This window comes from Schistocerca americana, chromosome 1 (genome assembly GCF_021461395.2).
Source record: "Schistocerca americana isolate TAMUIC-IGC-003095 chromosome 1, iqSchAmer2.1, whole genome shotgun sequence".
Lineage (NCBI taxonomy): Eukaryota > Metazoa > Arthropoda > Insecta > Orthoptera > Acrididae > Schistocerca > Schistocerca americana.
The window spans coordinates 180,301,409-180,315,837 of record NC_060119.1 but is presented as its reverse complement, the minus strand read 5'-3'; the positions used below and the strand labels follow the sequence as shown (position 1 = coordinate 180,315,837).

Below are 14,429 nucleotides of genomic sequence, written 5' to 3'. Positions count from 1 at the left end.
AATATGTGATGTGTATAGCAAAACCCAAAGAATCAAACCCAAAAGCCTTCCACCATGGTACCTTACTTTTCTTAGTTTTAATTTTTATATGTATTCTCTGTCAACTGCCCCACCCCCAAAACAAGGTCAAATGTCTTTGCTTCTGTCCACATCTGCACCATATGGCTTTTCAAGTCTCTATAACTACTACTTTCCACCATAATTACCCCTAAATTCTTTTACCAACCACCATTCACTTGCTATCCCTATAACTCTACAGCCCCCAAATCACTCACTACAATACTATGCTACTTTTATTTTATTTTGACAATTTGCTTTGTATTTTCTTCCAAAGTAACTATATAGATCTACAATTATATGCCTTTAGTAAATCAAAATTGGTTTAGGATACTGTTTCAGACAAGAACAACTTGGGCACTATTGCACAACCAAAATCGTAAGACCTATTTAAGTAGTAAATTCTAACAAATAACATACCCAACATTGAACTCCTGATCTGATGTGACCTCTTCACCATCTCCATCCATCGCTTCCTCTTCTTCAACTGTTTGCAAGCAAAAAGATAAGGTTAATTCCAACATACATACTGTGACAAAACTAAACTAACAATTAAAAGAGATGCTAGCAACACCTTTGGCCAGACATAAGATTTGCTAATGTTCATACCTCAAAATTTTCTCCTGGTATAAACTGTGCATTATTTTAAAATAACAGCTTATAAAATTAAATTAGGAAGGACAGAGCAGGTTGTTCTTTCACACAGAAAAATTGATAAAAACGGTAATATACACAGTGAAATTCGTAAGTCATTTAAAAGCCAAGAGGAAGAGTAAAGGGAGGGAGAGAATATTATAACCAAATGTGCTGAACCACCTATCACTGTTTCTACTCTGATCCTCTACAAATCACTATGTACTGCATGACAGGATACTTTTTACTGCACAACACATTAAGATTGCTTCCCATTATATTCATAGACTGAGCACTGGGGAAATGTTTAATTTTATCTGTAGGTGAGCAGCATATAGAGAACTGAATATTTATTCCAAATACACAGAATTCTTCACGTAATTTTTCAGGAGTTATTAAGTATCTCTCATATCTACCAGTTCAACAACATAAGGAAAAAGATAGATTGCTACTTGCCGTACCGATGTCACAGTGAATTGCAAACAGGCAGAATGATATATGGTTACACATTTAGCTTTTGGCCAAGGCCTTCTTCAGAAAAGGAAACACATACACACACACATTCATTCACATAAGGAAGCACACCTCACACACACATGGCAACCCCCTCTGGTAGCTCTGGACCGAGTTGCTGGAGATGGGGGTCGTGTGCATGAGGTGTACTTGCTGATGTGAATATATGTGTATGTGTATGTGTGTGTGTGTGTGTGTGTGTGTGTGTTTCACCTTGTCTGAAGAAGGCTCCGGCTAAAAGCTAAACATGTAACAATCTTTTCGTTGTGTTTGTCTGCAAGTCAATGTGTCCTCTTCACGTGAGTAACAACCTATCTTTTTACTTATATTCCAAACTGGAGTTTCCACTGTTTGATTTTATCTACCCTTCACATTTTTCAGCATTTATAGCTCACACCCATGTTAGCCAAAGAAGTGACCACTCATGTTATCCCTCTTTTTTATGATTTCCTCTGTCAGCATAACTTTTACTGGGCAGCATGTACATTTGAATATTACTCAAAGACATGCCACACCACAGTTCCATAAGCAATCTCTTTCCTCATCAAATGTAGTTTCCCTGTACCTATGAACTACAATGAAACCCCTATACAACATTTTTCAAGGGACCACAAATTCTGAACACTGTATAGAGGAAAACACTATAAAGGGGGAGGCTTCCAAATAATAATTATAGGGCATTACTGAAGATTGGGATACCACTAATCAGCTTTGACAAATGGTGCCATAAATGACATTTTAAATTTTCACAACACCGTAATATGATATTCATTGCAAATGATCAATGTATCAAATGATTAGTTTTTTGTAGTTAAAACATGGGGCCCGGTAGGTGGATAGGTGAAAGTAAATGGATCAGTTTGTACTGTAAAAAGTTATAACAGATTCTTAAGATATAACATCATTGCCTAAAGCTGACAGGTGGTATCCTGTTCTTCAGTTGACCCAATTATAGAATATGAGCCAAATTTTGTTTATGATATACTGCACATAAAAACACAGTAAGTGGTACGGATTAAAAAAGAATTAGTTACAAAAAAAAAACTTTAAAATTAAATTATGAAATTGAACTTAAATTTGCACAAAACTCTAGGAACCTATGCAATCTGAAAATCATATGCCTACGATTTTTTTTAAATATTCAAGTAAGCATGTTTGTTTTCTATTTCTCCTTGACTCTATGACAATCATTACTTGCTCGTTCTGTCCTCAAGTCTATGGGCCATCACATATCTCCTGAATGTTTCAAAGGCTTCAGCTGCCTTAGTATATGAGGGCACAGGGTCATCTTCCTTGTCACTGTCACTTTCACTACCACTATTATTCTCCAAGCTGCTCTCTGCAGTCAGCTCCTCAATACTTCGTACTCATGTGGTTGTCACATGGTCATCCACAGCCACAAAGTCCTCAAAAGTGACAGAATCACTCCCTATTAATTCCTGAAACTCTTGCAAATCACTTGCAACATCTTCCACAGGAGCTGCCATCTCATTCTCACAGAATCCGCTTTTGTGCAACAGTTTTTAATAGTTTCAGCGACGGCTTCCTTCCACGAGTACATAATTAAATACATTGCCTGTAAAATATTCAGCTTCAGTTGTGAGCTCTGCTGGCTACCCAGTTTTCTTTGGTCCATCAAATTCAAGGCGTTATTTTACAAGGGCTGTCCTATATTTAACCTTAAGGGTGTGTATTATTCCCAAGTCCATAGGTTGCAGGTGGCTGGTTCAGTTGGGTGGCAGGAAAATTACTTTCACATTTCTCAGAAAGGATACATCTGGTGCATGTGCCACACATCTATCCACAAACAGCAGCACTCCCCATTTTGGCGTCAAATTCTCTGAGAAAACGTAAAAATATATCACTCGTCATCCATGCCTTGGCATTGTTTGTATATTTGCACAGAAACGTGGAAATGTTTTTGAAGCACCTCGGATTTTTTGGCTTCCTGATAACCAAAGGTTTCAGTTTTTCACTGCCATTGGCGTTTGTACACAACAAAATGGTAAGAGGTTCCTTGCTCTTCTTACCGCCATGGCAATTTTCCCCACGAAAAGTAAATGTCTTATCCAGCATTAAATTGAAAAACATGCCGGTTTCGTCAGCTTTATAAATGTCACAGAGTCTGTAGCCATGTATCAGATTAGGGACAGTCTGCATCCCCTGAGTTACAGTTGGTTCGTCCACACTTTTACTTTCTCCACATTCCGCTTTGTGTACAATACCATGATGCTATCAAAATTTATCAATCCATCCATTGGACGCCTTAAAATTTTCCATTCCTAACTGCAGTGATATTTGAAGCTCCTTCTCCTTCAGAATAGTTCAGTTTATAGGAATGTTTGCAGCACATGCTTGCTGAAACCAAGTTAATAAAACTTCCTCCATATCGTCGCAAGTCGATGGTTTCAAACGTATACATTTCGAATTTCCACAATTCTCATACCCTTCCGTTATTGACGATCTGTTTTTCATAGTAGTGTTGAGTGTTGAGGGGGCCAATTCAAATTGCTTCGCTAGCTCCACGCGACATAACAAACCTTCTCTTCCAGAGAAATGTTCTTCCGCTTTTCACTCATGTCCACTGATGAAATCTTAAAAAAAAGTTATATCGAAGACACACTCTCACAAGACACACAAACTGTTTGCTGCTCAGCTCACACAACACGCTATGAATACAAATCATTAACTGAAATGGCCCCAAAAAGATTGCAAGCAGAATGCGCGTCACATGTCATGTGACCGGGTTCAGCCATTGACATATGAAACACGCTGAGCGCGGGCTTTAAGAACCGGTGCAAACGTGAATCCACAGAACGGAAAACGATATGTGTACATACAGTCACTTAAACGTTATAAAGAGGTAAATAATTGACCAGGGTTCCAAAAATATGAGCGTTACATGGAGGAAATTGTAATATAGAGGAAACGCAGTAAAGAGGAAAATTTAACATTGTTTATATGGGCTTTAAGACGGGACCGAAAAAAACGGACGTAATATAGAGGAAAACATTATATGGAGGAACGTTATAAAGAGGTTTCACTGTATCAATATTTGCTACTTGTTTTGTTCATAAATAAATTTTCTCTCTCTCTCTCTCTCACACACACACACACACACACACACACACACAGTTTTCCTATGGTACAATTGATCCTAATTACGACTCTTTATGACTGTAGTCAAAGACTTCTATATTCTTATAGTGCTCAACATTACATGTGTCTATATTTCAATCATATTATCAATCTCTGCACCAGACTTATTTTATCAAGGCCCTTCTATATGCACCTACCATTTATATATCCATAGTTTGTAACAAAATAAGTACATATGAAAAGTGTTAACTACTTTCAAAGTGATCAGTTTGCAGACCAAATGCTCAATGTCAAGGAAGTCAGTTCTTTGTAAATTTGCTGACTGAGTTTCAAGCTCAGAATAAATTATAAATTTTTCTTTTGAGATACAAAGATGAGTGCTGTATGGTAGCAGTTCTGTGGATCAGACGATCAACATTTTTAATTCAACTTTTCTGATCTCAATATGAGTCCCCATGTCATTGTCATGTTTCTGGATGATAGTTACTTGACAATGGGAACTTCAATATATCGCCAATTTGATGTGCAATGGAAGTGGTCTGTATGTGCTTACCCTGCCAAAATGCTGATGCCCTAAGGTAATGCTTAAGTTAATGTGACCCAATATTTCTGAAATGTGTAATTCTGATAATGTTTCTACTGTGTATAATATAAATTTTAGTACTGTGTTTTTGTGTGGAATGTCAAACTTATCAGCAAGACTACATGGACTGCCAAATGTTTTCCATCAACTTGATGACAAGTGCAATACAGAAGTAGCTATGTAAAAGCCTTACCAACAACAAAACATTCTTTCTGCTCTCTCAGACCGTAAATGTTCTACTCTCTTCTATACAAAGGACAGTTTTGCTACCATACTGCAGGGTTGGGTTGCTTGGGGAAGGAGACCAGACAGCGAGGTCATTGGTCTCATCGGATTAGGGAAGGATGGGGAAGGAAGTCGGCCGTGCCCTTTCAAAGGAACCATCCTGGCATTTGCCTGGAGAGATTTAGGGAAATCACGGAAAACCTAAATCAGGACAGCTGGACGCGGGATTGAACCGTCGTCCTCCCCAATGCGAGTCCAGTGTTTAATTACTGTGCCACCTCGCTCGGTCACACTGCAGGGTTTACATTTTGTCGTCTTACTTCTTGACATAGATGCTGTTAGCAAAGGCACTGCAAACTGTCACACAGCTATACAGGATGATCCACGACGATATGCAAATATTTTAATGTTATTCTACAAGCAAAACTAAAGAAAAAAGTTCATAAAAACATTGGTTCACAAATGTTTAGTTATGGAGTTACGGCTAATAAAAGATTTTGCCTGAAATTTAACAACTTCACTAATATAAAGCCATTACAAAACTGTACGAGGTTAAAGTAAAGCACAAATTCCATTTACTTTGTTGTTACTGGTCTGGTGAATCTAATAAAACATGTCCCAGACGTGTATCTGCAGTAGTTTTCCAGAACATCCAGGAAAGCAAAGATTATTATACAAGTAAATCTGTTTACTTTAGATTAAGAATATAAAAATATTTACGTCATTGTTGGCAACCGTTAGTGAGTTGTTTTAGTCGTTTCCTAACCTTGAAATGAGTTAGTTTTCTGTATTGTTCAGTGAAAGAACATAATAACAACAGTGTATTTAAGTGAAACCACATAGTAACTATTGTAGTTTGTAGGTTGGGATGCCTTTCAAATTTACGGCAAAGGAATACAGCAATATGAAGATTATTTATGGCAAATGTGATGGTAACATTAGGGCTGCAGTTAATGAACATCGCATACGTTATCCAACTTGGAGGATTCCGACTGCACGGACCATTTGCGGAGTATTTCGAATGTTACAGGAGACAAGTTCTCTACATAGCATTCATTATCAGTATGAGTGCTAATACATGAAGACGATGATGATATTATGGATGCTGTTTAACGTAGCCCAGGTACCAGTACTCTAATTCTCTCTCAACAACTAGGCATTTCACAATTTAAGGTATGGCGTACACTGAAATACAATAATCTGTATCTTTACCATAAACAAGAAAGTGCATCATTTACATCAGGGAGAGCCTGCCCTTCGCTTGGAGTTGTGTAATTGGTTAAATAGTAATTGGCAGTTACACAAATACATTTTATTTACTAATGAGGCAATTTGCTTGAGATGGTATAAACAATTTACATTACAAACACATACGGTCTGAAGCAAGACCACATGTAACATGATTTCCAGCAGCCATTTTGCATAAATGTGTGGTGTGGTATAATCAACACACACTTTACTGGTCCATTCATTTTTCCAGGATGTCTAACCTTCAAGAAGAAATGCCCCGCTTGCTAGAAGATGTTCCACTTGCTTCGTGATTGCAAATGTATTTTTGACATGACGGCGCACATCTACATTTCACCAACGCCATTACTACACATTTAAATGAACACTTTCCCCAGAAAGGATTTGCTTGGTGCTACACGTCTGTGGCCACCGAGATCGGTCGATTTATCACCAATGGATTTTTGTGTATGGGGATGGATGAAAGACATAGCTTACGAGGACAAAGTCAATACACATGAGGCATTACTTGCTCGCATTAGGAATGCAACAGACAAAATTAAGAACAACCTTGTGAAATTGAAACGAGCAACAAAATCTGTTCATACACATGCAGCTAAATGCACTGTACTCAGAGACATTTTGAGTATTTATTGTGAATGTATTGTGAAATTGTAAAACTTCCTTAACAATGAGCTTTGTTTTTTCCAGTTTAACATGAATTCACATGTGCTATGGTATTAACAAAAGCAGATTATCTGACACATTTGTACAGTTTCTGTCAACATTATTACCATCATTTTTCCAAAATTAAATGCTCAACAATTTCTGTTGCAAACTTTGTGCAATTGTCTGGAATTAAAAAAACAAATTGGAACAAGTAGTTATTAAATTAAAAATTTTAGAAAATTGTGTCTTTGCTTCTCTGGATGTTCTGTTAAACTACTGCAGATACACATCTGGGAAATGGTTTATTAGATTCACCAGACCAATAACAACAAAATAAATGGAAATCGTGCTTTACTTTAACCCCGCACAGTTCTGCAATGGCTTCATATTAGCAAAGTTGTTAAATTTCGGGCAAAATATTTTATTACTCATAACTCCGTAACTAAATATTTGCAGATCAAATGTTTACATGAACTCTTTTCTTTAGTTTTACTTGTAGAATAATATACTAAAATATTTTCATATCTTCGTGAATCACTCTGTACATGAGCAGCAGGTACTCTTACAAAAATTTTATATACTTCAAAAATAATTTACCTTCTTTCTTCTTCCTACCGTATGCTCGTTTAGAGGTAACTGGAGGCTGGTCAGTTTCTCCATGAACTAAACTGTTCCTGTACATAAGTAACGGCTGCCAATCTTCGCCCCTGCTAGAGGGCATCCCAGCAGCAATCCGTCGATCCAGGAAATTCAATCTGTACAAACAGTAAATGACAACCAATAATCATAATTTAGAAGTATTTGACTGTCATATTTCTTCAAGCAAAAGTAAACCAAAATTTAAACTGGAATATAAACATCAAGCACCTGGATAATAAATTGAGCAACTTTGTATTTACAAACGTAACATTTATTGGAATACTACAGGCACGTACATAAATTGAGAGTTTTGGCTCTTTGGATCCATTGTTAGGTGCAGAATAATTTTGGGAAAAGGGGTAATAGTTAATAAAGAGAGAGATAGAAATTGCACAATCGAAGGATTCATTCATATTACTCGTTTAGAAACTTGCGATTATTATGCATAGTAACTTCCTGCATTATAAAAATGTAATCTTTTTCGCAGAAAATCCAAGTTATCTGTGGAAAATTATGTTGTTAATGTGTTGTTGTGGTCTTCAGTCCTGTAAACAAAAGTAATCATGTACTACATATTAACACACAGAAGATTTTTTGCTCTTGACCTGTACATGCAACTATCCTCAATATTATAGAAACTAGACACTGATGCCAGAGTACATACAACAATAAAGATAGTATCAGGATTAATTATTGTCTAAAATAAGACAATGACAGATATTAATGATGTTAAAAAATATATAAGGTGAACATTAACAAAATCAACAAACTGCAGGGACGGATTCCTGACTGGAAATGGAGGAAAAAAGGCCCTACGAACATGTGCCCAGAAATGAATCACTGCCATGCTAGAAGGTACTGACGAATGACAGCTCCTCTGACCACGTGCCATCTGTTCCTTGTGTGTTTCAGGCTGTGCGATTGACACAGCAGATTGGTTCAGTATTCATGTTGGGAACAAGCTGAGATGGTGTTCGTGAATGCCCAAGCAGATGGAAACGGTCGAGAGAGAGCACAGTTATACGAAAAGAAGTAGCTCACAGGCACCAACCACATCACACAACATTTCAAGTCCTTTTTGGGCATTTGTGTGATCATGGGTCCTTTCAGACAGACGAATGTGCAGGGAGGGGAGGCAGTGAACTATGCGTACACTAGATTTGAAGAACAGAGTTCTACAGGATATTGGGACAAACCTTATTACAAGCTCCAAATCTGGTATACGCACAGCATGCCACCTCCCTGCATAATGGTCTGACTGAAAGTACTCATGATCACACGAACACCCAAACGGGGCCTGAAACGCCGTGTGGTGTGGTTAGGGTCTGTGAGTGTACATGTTTTGGTAAAGCCATGCTGCCTCTTGAGTGATTTCATGTGCTTGGCAGTATACAAACACCATCCCAGCTTGTTCCCAGACCATTCTGCTGCTTACAGTACACTGCATCAATCACACAGCCTGCAACACACAAGGAACAGACAGTACTTTGTCATAGAAACTGTCATTCATCAGCACCATCTATAGTGGCAACAATGCATTTCCGGACACATATTCAAAAGACCTTTTTTCTCCATTTTCAGTCAGGAATCTGTCCCTGTCAGTTTTATTAATGTCCACACTGTATATAAGGTGCTGAGAATCATGAGGGCCTAAAGCACATCATCACTGATCTGCGACAGTAGCATGGGCTTACATTGTATATATGAAAATTCACAAAAATCTGTCTCACAGATTTCTCTGTGAGTCAATTTTATGTGGGCTTAATGACAGTTGCTCTAAGCCCTTGTGGTTCTCAGGGTCTCCTCTAAAACGAAGCAAAAAATGCTCATATTACGTGCACTGAAAAATATCCTTGTGATTGGCGAAAGAATTTGAACGCAAGTGACTACTGCCTCCTTTCAGAAGTTGCTGATCCTTCAATGAGTGCAACCTAAAGGCGTTTTTGTACAATGTTTAAATAATTGCATCAAATTTATTCAGATCAAGGTTTGGCAATCTAAGATGCTCTGTCTCCTATGTAGTCTAGTCATAAGCAGCTGCCTTAGCTTTGTGATTGTTAAACTCTTTACAAATGTCACACCAACCAAATACTCAGTGATTCAAGGTCTGAAATGGAAAGACTGCTGGAGATTTGACTTTCAAATAAACTTTTGGTACCCCTCAGAAACTTCTGATCATCTGGGTGGAAGAAAATCACCCCATTGTTACACATACATAAACAAGACGCCCACATTTTTGTAGATAAACCATAAATGAGTACACAATTTTTCCCTATAGTAGAAAATTTAAGATAATGTGTACAGGAAAGATCCAAGATTACTAGACAAATTTTAACCATTAATCAACTGAATGGAAATTCTAGTTGCGGCACTGATTTGTAATGATGACATCTACGATGTACCAAAAGTTCATATGCTAGTGGACATGAGGTACTGACAGAAATAAAAGGGCAACTGTATTAAACATAACAATGAACTGGCAAAGTATTTAGCAAGCAAACACGTAGAAGATAATGTAACTGGATAGAGAAAAAAATTTTAAAAAATATATTCTACTCAACAAGCTGCAGCAGGAAAAAATACACACCAAAATTAAGGTAATGTGTAAGCTTTCATAACCAGTGGCTCCTCCTCCTGGCATAAGGTTTGAAAGGGAACGAAGAGGGATGAAGGAAAGGAACTGGCGAGACTTGGGGAAATGGGGAGAGTTATAAAAAAAATTGCCCAGAACCCTTGGTCATAGAAGACTTACCTGACAGAATGGGAAGGAAAGACTATTTCAAGAAAAGAAGGTTTGGAGTATAACAAATGGTAGAAGCAGTGATAAAAAAGCACAATAAGAGAAAGAAGGAAGACAAGCTAAGATAAAGATCAGAAAAAAAAAAAAAATCAGAAAACTGTAGGAAATTTCAAACAAAAGTTGCGAGAACAGACATGGGTTAACCAAAGGCAATGAGTGTGTGAGAATTTCTCATGAGGAAAGTGTACCCTATGATAGGAAAAAATTACAACAATAAAAGTGTGATTGGCGAAGTTCTTGGGAAAGACAAGGAAACAGACAAAATTTTTTAAACAGGGAAAACAAAGAGAGGAAGCCACTGAAGAAAATGGAATCGACTGTGTTTTGGAAATAAAATAATGCAAAAGACAGCAGTAACAGATGATCATTGGAAATTGGTAAAAAGCAAATGTACAAAAACATAACTGACTCACCTAAAAGCAAATGGCAATAAGGAAAGAAAAGTGCAGTCCAATTAGTAAACAAACTGGTGACAGACGATCAGCAGGAAGTCTTGCAGTGTACAGTGAAGCTTCTTTGCATCTCATCCCATTCGGTAAGTCTCCCCTGACCCAAAGTTCTGGACAACTTTTCAGTAACCCCCCCCCCCCTTTCCTAAACCTCTTCAGTCATTTCCCTTCACCCCTCTTTGTTCCCCTTCAGGTTGGTAGCCCTGCACCTGCTATACGGACGTCTGAGTCACAGCTCTCGTACAAGAAATTTAAGTAGTAATAAACTTTTTTTAACACTTTAAATTAATTTATTACGTTAATTATAGTGCTCTTCAAGCGTACCATTAAAGGTTTTTGTCTTACGTATTTTCACAGTAATCACGTAAAGTTCGTTTTGTTTACATATCGCGGCCAGGCCGAACTTTTGAGCTTTCAGATTAAACTTCATACCGCAGTTTTAAGTGCATTTACTGATAGTTTAGTGTGATAAATACGTCTGCTGCCCCTTTATATCCGTAGAGTATCATCATCTCTTAAGTAATTTCCACTGTTTACATTGTCGCGAATAGGCCTAATTTTTCGTACACGTATTTTCATTGTTTTCCGGTAACTTAATTGTCTTTCTGTCACTAAGATCGATTTGTACCATGAGTGTAAAGTGCCTGACATGCCGTAGAATCGCTAGCTCCGGGGTCTGGTGTGATGGATGTAGTAACTTTTTTCATTGGGGCGATTGTAGTGGCGTGGGAATTGGGAAAATGAGCGAGACTCATCAGTGGTTCTGCAGGTGGGAAGGGGCAACAGGTATAAGGAACAGGCCAAGAAATTCTTCTGACAGCTTTGTTATTAATGTAAAAAATAGGTTTGACCTGTTGCCTCAGTCAGAAACTGATGAGCCTCTCACAGAAGTAGATGTAGACAGGGCTCAACAAGCTTTCAGAAGCAAATTGAATAAGAATGTAGGGCAGTCTGCAAAGAGAAAGAAAGTCTTGTTGCTAGGTAGTTCGCATGCTAGAGGTGTGGGCCAACTTCTGCAGGATTAATTAGGGTCAGAATACCAGGTCACAAGTTTTTTCAAACCTAGTGCTGGACTGGGGCAGGTTACAGAGGATTTAGGTTCACTATGTGGAGGCTTTACTAAGGAAGATATCGTGGTTATTGTGGGTGGGACAGGCAACAGTATTGACAGAGATCCGGGATACAGCATAGAGTGTGACCTGGCAAAGATTGCGTCAACATCGAGTCATACCAGTGTTGGGTTTGTGTCGGTTCTGGAGCGCCACGACCGACCTCATTTGAGCTCTTCTGTCAGGAGAGTTAATTTGGAGTTGGAACGGCTACTTGGATCTGGTGCAGGGTCACACATTGGTGTGGTTCCTGTTGATTCACTCTGTAGGTGGGACTATACTAGACATGGCCTACACCTCAACAAGAAAGGGAAGGGTAAACTGGCTGGGCTGATAGCAGGATATTTAAAGGGGGAAGGAACTACATCTCATGGTGGAAACTCTTTTTTAGTGTAAAATCAGTGTCCAGTGGGAAACTCAGCCATGCAAGTACTAAAGATGTTTAAAAAAATTCAAGATACCCACAAAAGTAAAGTGAAAAATAATGTTAGTATATTTCATCAAAATATTGGGGGATTGAAGAATAAAATTGATGAGCTTCTGCTTTGTTTAGAAGATATAGAAACTGAGAATTTAATAGATGTACTATGCCTGTCTGAGCATCACATTGTCACTGATATGCAAAAGGTTAGCATCAATGGGTACAAATTAGCTGCACATGTAAGTAGAGATAATATGATGAGAGGAGGAGTTTCCATATATGTCAAAAGCTTCCACAGTGTAAAAAATTTAGAAACTAAAAAATTTTGTGTAGAGCAACATATGGAAGCATGTGCCACTGAACTAAAACTAAATGATGGCACTTTCATAATTGTAACAGTGTATAGGTCCCCCTCAGGGAATTTCCAGCTATTTCTAGAAAACTTGGATGCTTTGTTGTGCTATCTGTCAGACAGGGGGAAGCAAATTATCATTTGTGGGGATTTCAATGTTGATTCCCTGAAAGAGTGTAATAGGAAGAATGACCTTGTAGTTTTACTCAGTTCTTTCAATTTGAGCTCCGTCATTGATTTGCCTACTCGGATAACAAAGAACAGCAGGACATTGATAGATAACTTTTTTATAGACCAAGATAAGTTTAAGGACATAAATGCTTATCCTGTTGAGAATGGTCTTTCAGATCATGGTGCACAGCTAGTTACAGTACATGACATAGCTCCTTGCAGTACATCAAATCAGAATTTCAAAGCAGTGCATTCAATTAACAATATAAATATTGCAAACTTTAGGGAAAGCCTACAGCATCTAGACCGGGATGAAGTGTATAAGGAACCCGATGCAAACTTGAAATATAACTTATTTCACGATACATTTTTAAGGGTATTTGAAAATTGTTTTCCCAAGAAAATAGTTAAACATAATTCCAAGAAAACATATAAAAAACCTTGGCTAACTAAAGGAATAAGAATACCTTGCAACCATAAAAGAGAACTGTATCTAACAGCAAGAGGGAGTACTGACCCCGAAATTGTTCAATATTATAAAAACTATTGTGCAGTACTAAGAAAAGTTATTAAAAAGTCCAGAAGCATGTGTATCATGTCTGAGATCAGTAACTCTGATAATAAAATTAAAGCAATTTGGAATATTATTGAAAGGGAAACAGGGCAACCAAGAGCACAGGAAGACTTTAGTGCCATAAAACTGAATGACAAGTGTACTAACAAACAATCAGAAATTGAAAATATTTTCAATAATCATTTTTTAAATGTTGTGGAGAAAATAGGATCTAGATCTTCACTAGAAGAGGCAAGGCTACTAATAGAAGAGGCCATACCTGTGCAGTTTGAAACAACTGTATTTCCACCAACCTCTCCCTCTGAAATCAGTAAAATAATAAACTCACTGAAAAGTAAAAGCTCTTACGAAATTGATGGCATTTCCAGCAAGGTACTTAAAGCTTGTTCCCCACAGATAAGTAGGATTCTCAGGCACGTATGTTATAGCTCTTTGGAGCAGGGTGTTTTCCCCGATAGACTGAAATATGCCATTGTAAAACCATTGCATAAAAAGGGGGATACGTTGGATGTCAACAACTACTGCCCAATCTCTCTTCTGACAGCTCTATCAAAAATTTTTGAGAAAGTAATGTATTCAAGAGTAGCCTCCCATATTTATAAAAATGAAGTACTAACAAAATGTCAGTTTGGTTTTCAGAAAAGGCTTTTCAACAGAAAATGCTATATACGCTTTCACTGATCAAATATTAAATGCTCTGAATAACCGGACATCACCCATTGGTATTTTTTGTGATCTCTCAAAGGCCTTTGATTGTGTAGGTCGTGGAATTCTTTTAGATAAGCTAAATCATTATGGTTTGAGGGGGGCAGCGCACAAATGGTTTAATTCATACTTAACTGGAAGAATGCAGAAAGTTGAAATAAGTGGTACATGTAATGTTAAAACATCAGCTGATTCCTCAAACT

General features: G+C 37.7%; 1 protein-coding gene across 2 annotated transcripts in view; it reads right to left on the bottom strand.

Annotated features, from left to right (window-relative positions):
• The window catches only part of LOC124615488 (cohesin subunit SA-1), a 149,435-nt gene that overhangs the window by 3,676 nt on the left and 131,330 nt on the right, over positions 1-14,429 (bottom strand). For both annotated transcript variants that reach the window (XM_047143830.1, XM_047144613.1), the window contains 2 exons: positions 7,604-7,761; positions 478-544 (listed from right to left, as the gene is read on the bottom strand). In XM_047143830.1, the coding sequence (XP_046999786.1) occupies positions 478-544; positions 7,604-7,761 (225 nt within the window). The remainder of the gene's footprint in view (positions 1-477; positions 545-7,603; positions 7,762-14,429) is intronic.